Here is a 9,388-nt window from a genome sequence, read left to right on the forward strand (position 1 = left end):
GACTAATCGTGGCAGCCCTACTGATCAGTAAGCATGAAAACAAACAGAGCTGTTCCATATCACTCACAGTGTCCTTTAGGTGAGTCGACCTCGTACTGACAAAGGTTCAAACAGTGAACCGTGGGAGTGGACCCATGATTCAGTCTCTGTTGATGAACCCTGCCCACAGTCAGTAAACTGGGCCTGTGTAATTAATAGTATAGGCTCTCATATGCTCAGTGAAATATAATAGAAATACTTTAGAAATACAGTGTTGTTAGTAATGCACAGGCTAAGTGCTGTTAACCAAAGGTGGTCATTTCCAGATACTTGTGATCAGAGCAGTGAGTGCTGCTCTTCTTGAAGTGTAATTGCATCTCTCTCTGTGACTCATTAGGCCAAGCGTCTGAAGAGACAGGAGCTGTTTGCCAGAGAGGGCCTGACGTGGCAGAAGATTGTCCATTTCTGCACCGAGCATCAGGACAAAAGTCAGCAGCAAGCTGCCAGTCAGGAGCTGAAGAGCCTGCTCCTGGCAGCCAAACAGATGGGTAAGGAGGCACACCTCAGCTGTAACTCGTGTTTGTGTGAAGCTGGAGAAGCGTTCATGAAAACCTCAGAATGCCTGTTTCTGTTTATACTCATTAAAACCCTGAATAAAGAAGGGCGGGGCCAAAATGACATCATGCAGTGTTGGTAGGTTATATTTGGGGGAATTCTCTACAAAAGCAACATGGAAGATTTTGCAGGTAGTTTTAATGGCTGTACTCTATCAGCTGTTAACGTGATCATGTGGTTATTGTACTGTTCACACGTCTTCCATGTGAAGGTTCAAACACAGAGCAGCTCAAACCAAACAGCATGTTTGATGGCAGAGTTAAAGACTGTCCATGTGTTACTGAGCTCTGAGGAAACCCTGCGAGGATCTGATTGGCTGCTCACCGTTCACCAGCCAGACTAACAGTGTGTGTGCTCGTTTGTGTGTTGGAGCTGCCCTCAAACTGTGTGACTAGATCCAAATGAAAAGTTGTTCTTAGGATGCTCTCGAGGATGAAAGCAGCCATTGTGTTTGTAACGTGCAACCACGAGCTGCTGCTTTTTTTAGGCCGTTTTAATTGGTTTAAATCCTTTTCATCTGTTTTCACTTTGCCTCTCCAGCCTTCTTTGCTCTAGTCTGCCTCTGTCCTTTTGACATTTTTTCCTCTAATTGGACAATTATGCTGCATTTCTTTTTTTTTTTAAGTGCAGTTCTGCTAAAGTATGAATTGTTTGGAATAATATTTAAATGAGGTGCAGGAACAGTTAGCTCGTGTTTGGCCTTTCCTGCTTAGAGCTGCCGACTCTTTCTAGCACTATTAATAGTGCTGTGCACAGATTTAATGGCCATATAAAGCAGTGCTGCTGTCTAGGCACAGCTAATGGTAATAGAAAGGGTAAAGGTGATTGTTGCAGCAATCCTAATAATCGTCATCATTAAAATGATAATCATTACATCCATTTTCCCTTAAGATGGAAATTCTCCTTTCTGCCAGTGTTTGGGCCACACTGGGTTTCAAGGAAGAAAAGGAAACCAGGTCCGTTCCTCACAGGGCAGCTAGTGTTTAATGAATCCTGTGGGTTATAAACCTCACGTGGACGTTACTGACAGAAGCTCCGGTCATGCTAACAGCTGAAGCCAGTCGACTGATACTGCTGGCAGTATGTGACTGCTGAACAACATCATGCATTTAAATGAGTCGATTGATTAGTGACTGCGTCCTTCTTTCCTGGCATTATTGGCTTTTTATGACTTGACATTATAACAGAGTTCATGTAGAAGGTAGAGTTTGGTGTTTCTCTGGGGCGGGTACAGGAACATCCATGGGTTTCTGGACAGTGACACACTTTTAGAGTTTTACTTCTGTATACTCGAACAGTTGATTTGATTGCAGTGCAGCGTGGACACCCAAGTCTGTGAATGCAATGACTCGAGAACGGGGCAGCTTTGATGAGTTCGAATCTCAGTGACTTCAACCCTCGGGTCGGGGTTTTTGAAAATCTAGTCGTGCCACAATCTTGGGCGATCGTGGCTCAAGAGTTGTGTGTTCGTCTTGTAATCGGAAGGTAGCCGGTTCGAGCCCCGGCTTGGACAGTCTCGGTCGTCGTGTCCTTGGGCAAGACACTTCACCCGTTGCCTACTGGTGGTGGTCAGAGGGCCCGGTGGCGCCAGTGTCCGGCAGCCTCACCTCTGTCAGTGCGCCCCAGGGTGGCTGTGGCTACAATGTAGCTGCCATCACCAGTGTGTGACTGGGTGTGTGACTGGGTGTGTGACTGGGTGGATGACTGGACGTGTAAAGGACTAGTAAAAGCGCTACAGAAATACAGGATATTTACCATTTGTCAGTGTCATAACTCAGGCAGGAGGCTGAGGGTAGAACTGGCAGCTGTGCTTTGAATAGTTGGATGTGCAGGTTTGTTGCAGTTGGGAGCGTCTACAGCCAGGTGCAGTGTTTGCTTCCACGAGAAGCTCAGCCACGCCTTTGCTGCAGTTGCCTTCAGTTGTTGGATGTTTACAGGTGTCTCTACCTTCAGTTCGTCTCGAGTCTGGAAACCTATTTTGGGTTGCAGTCAGAGTTCGATGCCTTTACAAACTCTTGGTTCTTGCAAATATAAAATGACCAAAGTGTGTGTTTGTTCAAACATGTGTGGACCTAACTGTAAATTCTGTGCATAACGCTGCAGTGCTAACTGTGGTGTGCATGTGCTTGTTCCACAGTGGCTTCTGAACTCGGTCAGGCGGTGGGTGAAAGCGCAGCCGTGTTCCTGTTTGAAACCTTCCACAACAAAGACCACGTTGGTACAGAGGAGACTCGGGCCATCAAACACATGTTCGGTCCCTTTCCATCATCGGCAGCTGAAGCGTCCTGCGCCTCTGTGGGTCGACTGGTGGCTTTGCTCGGTGACTCCCGAGTTGAAGACTTTATCCAGAGCCAACGCTCCTGCCGCAACCTGGACCGAAGCGCCGCTTTTGGGCGCAACATTGCTTTCTCACATGACGGTTACACACTCGACCCACTGGAGGGGCTGCCCTTCTCCGGTATCCAGGAAGAGAGTGCCAGCTTGGATTTCATCAACTTTTTCAACAACCAAAAGAGCGGCAAGAAGGGCATCAGTGAAGAGGCTCCATCCAGTACAGGAAGCCCCCTGACCCCGGGGGATGGCTCCATCCTTAGAACAGAAGTAGATAAATATCTGTGTGGAGGCAACATGATGTCATCCAACCCAGAGGAGCTGTGCACGTCTCTGTTTGAAATGCTGGCCTCACACAGGAGCAACGATGAGCTGCAGAACGAGGTCTGTACCACTGGTCTGTTCGTATTGACCCTGAAGGTTAGGTCAATATATAACATGCGCATTAATAGAAGTCACTGGAAAGTAAGGAACTCATTTTATGCAGAAGTGTTGACTGAAGTTGGTGTTTCAGGGTTGTTTTTATCCTCACACATCTTCACATCATCAGAAAGCAGTGCCTCTGTCATATTTAATATCTGTCTGCACTGTTTCTTCATGTGGACCAATCAGATTGTTTGTACAGATTCACCAGTGCTACAGCGTCTACACTGGTTGTTATGGTAACTTGGCTTTGCAAACACTCAGGAATAGGACATGCGTCATCCTGCCCTAGACCATCTAGTACGAACCCCACCTCTAAAGCACCATCTGCTGTCATGTCGTCCTGCACGGTGCTCAGCTCGTAGCAGGCTTGGAGGTCATCCATACGCTTGATTATAAACCTGACAGACTGTTGTGATGCTTTCATCACTGCATTTCTGTGAAGTTTGACCTCTCCCACTGTTATGTTTATTGTTGTGCAACATCTATTGATTCTATCACGCTGACCTTCAGCAGCACTGGAGTTATCATGTCCTGGCTGTTAAACCATACTTGGCCTTTACCTCTGCACATTTCAGACTTGTACATTTTGACCTTCAGTGGCAATAAAGACCTGGAAATATTAGGAGCCTAATGTGCACACAGTTAAGACCATAAGGAGAGATGTACCAGTGTTGCCAGTGCCTGACTAGGGTTTGTTTTTCCCACCGTGTGACCTGGGACACTGATTAGAACTATTAGAAAATGATAGCAACAGTGTTACAGTAAATTCACCAGGTAACAGGATGTGGACCCTTTTGTCTTTCACTTGTATCCATAATTTTCCTGATAACTGCTTTGATCCTTTGCCCATATCAAGGCTCTTACTGGGGCTGCTGGTGTGTGCTTGGATATGAGCTGTGAACTCACGGAGCTTTAGCTGTAGGTGTCAAACGGATTTCAAGGTTTGATTGTGTTTGTTGTTGTAAGGTTTTCGTTGTGTTGCTGCTCTCTTTGGTCACAGGTCGAGGACATTTCAGTCCCTCTCTGTCCACGGGTATTTGAACACATCTTTGACTGTGGTGCCAAAGAAACGATGCATTCAGTGCACGTTTGCTGGTGTTTGTTTTTTAGTAGATTCTGCAGTGAAATCATCTAAATGATTAGTATAATGAATACGCGTGTTCACACCAGGGCTGTGTGGTCTGTTCTTCCTCTTCGTTGAGTGCAGACACAAACACCCTTTGGAGACGTAGTGTCGGCTCCAGTTTAACTCCAGTGCTGTTCCTTCATATCGTGAACATGACCACAGTAAACACACTGTAGGTGTGAAAATGGCTGTAAATATTCACTTTGTCAAATCAAACGTATATTTTTGGAATTCTGTGATTTAACGATGATGAAAACAAAGAGTGGAAATGAAACCTGAGCTCAGCGGTGATGCAGATGATGTGCTGGTGTGTTCAGTGTGGCAGGGGTGCACTTGTTGCCGTGCTGTTAGCCATCAGCTGTCTATTCTGAAGCCAAGAGAAGGAAAAGTGTTGCATCAATACAAAGGTATTTAGAGATATTGATGAAGTTATATTCACAGTTTAAGGAACAAAAGCAAAGTGTTCCTCGGGAAAAGCAGGATGAGTGTAAAAGCAGTGACTGCCATCAGCTGTTTCTTCTGTCAGCAGCTGAATGATCACTGCGTGCTGCTGCGCCTCTTCATATTTGCCTCAGGGTCGTCACCACAGTAGAATTTCAAACTCGGCTGTATCACAGGGAAGATGTTTACCTCTGCAGCTACACCAGTGTTGGTGAAGAAGTCCTTTCTTAGTCAACTTGTTCATTTTCACCATCGATCGTGGTGATACATTTTACAACCTACTAATAAATGAATGGGTGAGCAAACAGCACAGTACCTAACATGCACATATTTTCATTATTGTAGAACAAGAGTTAAGAAAGTTAAAATATGAAACGTCACTGTCAGCCGTGCAGCTGGTTACAACCAGACGACACATCAGCCTGCAGCTCTGCATCCTCAGCTGTGCTGTGCAGGCCTGAAGCCCGTCCTGTTGGTCTGCTGTTCACTTTATCTCATGCTCTGGACTCAGCTGTGGTGCACCCACTGCTCTGCACATCTGGTTCTGCTCTGCACATCTGGTTCTCTGTGTGTCTGTAATCCACTTTGCCTTGGTTCAGTATTTTACAGCCACTGTGTTAATGATAAACGATGGAGGCTCTCAGGTCATTGCTTATCTTGGACAAAACTGTTTAATACTTCAGTGTTGATGAAACTGAAGCTCTACGGACACGTTTAAATTCCTCCTAACATGAACATGAAGGAGCTGTTAGTGAGCGGCGGAGCTGTGTGTCCGCCTCAGTCATGTGCTTCTTTCTTTTCTGAGTCTCATTGTCAGACCAGTAACATCTGGATGTGACTAAATTTGTACTGCAAAGTAGGGCTGCTCAATTAATCGAATTTTAATCACGATTACGATCTGGGCTTTCAACGATCATTAAAAATGACTGAGCCGATTATTAGCCCCTCCCTCATTTATCCGCGACACCTTAAAGGCCGGTCCGTGAAAATATTGTCGGGCATAAACCGTCCGTGGCGCAAAAAAGGTTGGAGACCGCTGATTAAGAGGACCCGAGGGAAGCTCGGAAAGCTAAGCAGAAGTTATTTGGAGAGTGACTGCCGTTGGTTGAAAAGAGAGGTAAAACAAACTTCAGTGGTGTTGCACACTATTTTATATTATTTTTAAAGTCATTGTTAACCCTTTAAAGCCGGTCAGAGCAGCACGCTCCGTTTTGTGTAACTATTTTTAAATCCCTGTAGAACCTGAACCGTGTAAGCTAGCGCAATAATTTGTTTTGCATATGAAACCGGAGGAGTTGTACTTACATCTGATGCCATCAGCTTGTCCTCGGTCACGGTTTCCTTCCACATATAGCTTTGCAAAAATTGCATAAAAAGCGCTTGCAGGAACAAAAACATAATATTCCAGAAACACGCTTTGCCGATCAGCTGTTCGTAACACTTCCCACAGTGAAGCAGACGTCAGCGCGAACGATCGCATGTCCGCCATTTCCTGCCCGAAACCGGAAGTGACGTCATTTTCGCGGAAATTGTAGTTTTTTACTTGTAGGCCTTAAAAGCCTATACTGGTCATGTTTGACTTTTCTGAATAGTTGCTGGGATGCTTAGAACTCGAACTGCACTGCTGGAAATAGTTTGTTTTGATGCACCTGCTGTTTTCTTTGCAAATTTGCATCAAAGGATTGTTTTTTTTGTTTTTTCTGCAGTATATAAAAATTGCTGTATCTCCAAAATAAAACTATGAAGACACTCAAAATAAATTTCCTGTTGGTGTAAACTATTTTTTGCAACTTTTCTGTATTTAAAGTTTTGAGGGATAAGCCTCTTAAATTTCTCCAAGTAGAAATATATGTAAAAAACAAAAATGATTTTCAATTTTTTTGTAGTTTATTGCACTTTTTTGCAATTAATGTAGTTACTATGGACTTAATGCATACATATTAGTAAAATATGGGCTATAACAGTTGCATAGCAACTTGAAATGCTCCCACAAATGGCACTACAGCATGTAAAAAAATAATATAAGCTCTGGAGGACTTGGTTCTATAGTAGGTCTTAAAGGGTTAAATAAATATCGTCAAATAATCGAGATCTCAATTTCAGTAAAAATAATCGTGATTATCATTTTTGCCATAATCGAGCAGCCCTACTGCAAAGACTTTGTGTGCTATTGTGTAGAGTTTAGACTTTGACCGAGCAGCTTGTTGTGCTGAACGTCTGCTCCATGGAAACATTATCTACATCCTGGAAAGCATACAGTCACAAAATAATCAGCATAGCTGATGTTCTTTAAGCATAAAGCACAGAGTGGACACGAGGTTTGTGAGTGCAGTAACTTGAGCTCGACACCACAGCTGTGTCTGCTAAACTGTTTTAACCTTCATTTACCCACAAAGTTGATTCTGTTCATCTGGAGTAACGTTCGTCACTCATCAGCTGACTTCTTCAGTCCCAGCTGACTGCAGGTTTCCAGCCTTATAAGCAATGACTGAAACCAGCAGCAGTGGCTGTGAGGTTCCTGATCATAATATGCAATAATTGTATAACTGTCATGACCAGTGATCACAGAGAGCTGGGGAATGGTTCCTCAGCTCTCTGCAGTCTGAAAGCTCCACGTCCAGATGAACAGAATCAACCTTTGTGGGCTTTCTTGCCTGGATGATTGAGCATCAAGACTGCCCTCAGTTAGTTTTTAGCTCTGCCGCTGACAGACAGCTCCACCTCAGTCTAAGTGGGAACTGTTGTCTCTCAGTGAACTTCAGTGAACCAGGATCAGAATACTTTATTAATCTCTAAGCACATTATGTGGGTTACAGTTGCTCCAGGACAGTAACAGACGAACTATTTAAACAATGCAATATGTTACAGAATTTTCAAATGTAAGAAATCGCACTAATATTTACAGATCACTCAATAATAAATATCAAGGACTAACAGAGGTGATTATAAATAAATATCAAGAATACTGAGATGATTTGCTGTGTCATTCTGTGGTGCATTATGGGTAATCTCAGTCTCTCACTGAGCGTGCTCCTGTGACTAGCCAGCACGTGTTTTTATATTTGTATTTTATATTTTTGACGTAACCGTTGTATGACGTGGTGAAACAGCAGCCCTGAAGAGTGACAGCTGTTTAAATGTCCAAACACTGGAGTGTAAGTTTTTGTGTGAGGGATTTGCTGTGCAGCTTTGGGGTTTGTTTGGATCTACATCTTCCTGTGTAAAGCAGATTAGGCTGCTCGTTGCACGGGTCTGTTTCTCACCCTATTTGAACCTCTAATTTGCTATTCTTCACATTCTTATATGAAGCAGGAAACCATTTTGTGCCTGTGGATTTTCAACACTTCACTTGTATGTCCAGGCTTTCATCTGCCCCTACCCCACAGCCCTTCTATCAATTTAGCACAGAGTCAGAATTGTACAACTTCAGCTGGTTCCAGTTGCTTCCAATGTTTCTCACGTAGTTGACATTTGGAAGCCAACTTTCCCACAGACATCCTCAGGTGTAGACTGCTGTGTGTGTGTGTGTGAGCAGAGACACGCACGGAAACACACTGTGAGAGTGCACCTGCAGGCTCTCTATGCATCTACCTCTGTGTGACTCCAAAGTCAACACTAAAGTTTAAAGGCTTTGCACTCTGTGGCATTAAAGCCAACAATGGAGAAACTCGCTTCTTATTATTTCTCATTGGTGACCTTGAATTGCTGACATTTTGTGGTGGGTGCTGAGTGCAGGCGGGAACCGCGGACTGCAAAGCCATTTAGTTACATACAGATTTGGTCATGTCATTTCATGGTGAGGGGAGTGCAGTACAGTAGCAGGGAGATATCTCAGAAATTTTACATCTTTATAATTTTAAGCTTATGTTGACTTCTTCCATTAGTTACTACTCATAATAACTGGTTTTCCATTACAGCTGATTACCACCTAATATGCGTGGTCATCGTCATAGCAACGCGGCCGAGTGTCCTGTGACGTAATTGGTATACGACACAAACCATAGAACAAAGATGGAGGTGGAGGCGATGATACACCTGCTGCTCGCTCTGTGGCTTTTCGTCACACTCGGGGACCACGCCGTAGGTTTTGTAGCCATCTCCCTCATCGCCGGGTTTCAAAAATGGTGGTTTTGATTTTTGTGCATGAGACTCTCTCATGTCTCATCGAGTGACGCCACTGACGAGCCAGTTGCTAGCATGCGGTCTGACGACATCACATTTTAGTACCTGCTCGGATCGCTTGGAATCCTGGCTGTGCAGGAACTATTTTAGTACCCGGTACCAAGTACTATGACCTAATGAAAACCCCGAAAACTGTGAACAGTCGATCCGAGTAGGTACTAATGGAAAACAAGTAGGCCTGCAGAGCGAGAGCGAAGAGCTCTAATAGGGTGATATGGTACTACAAGGTCATTAAGATAAGATGGGGCCTGATTATTTAAGACCTTGTATGTGAGGAGCAGGATTTTG

General features: G+C 44.2%; 1 protein-coding gene across 1 annotated transcript in view; it reads left to right on the forward strand.

The window, feature by feature from the left end:
• LOC106456536 (activating signal cointegrator 1 complex subunit 3-like) overlaps positions 1 to 9,388 on the forward strand; it is a 40,462-nt gene that overhangs the window by 5,189 nt on the left and 25,885 nt on the right. Inside the window, exons 4-5 of the mRNA XM_013915920.1 lie at positions 377 to 527; positions 2,732 to 3,309. Coding sequence (XP_013771374.1) covers positions 377 to 527; positions 2,732 to 3,309 — 729 coding nt within the window. The remainder of the gene's footprint in view (positions 1 to 376; positions 528 to 2,731; positions 3,310 to 9,388) is intronic.

This window comes from Pundamilia nyererei, unplaced genomic scaffold, assembly GCF_000239375.1.
Source record: "Pundamilia nyererei isolate P.nyererei 1_Seehausen unplaced genomic scaffold, PunNye1.0 scaffold00397, whole genome shotgun sequence".
In the NCBI taxonomy this organism is placed as follows: domain Eukaryota; kingdom Metazoa; phylum Chordata; class Actinopteri; order Cichliformes; family Cichlidae; genus Pundamilia; species Pundamilia nyererei.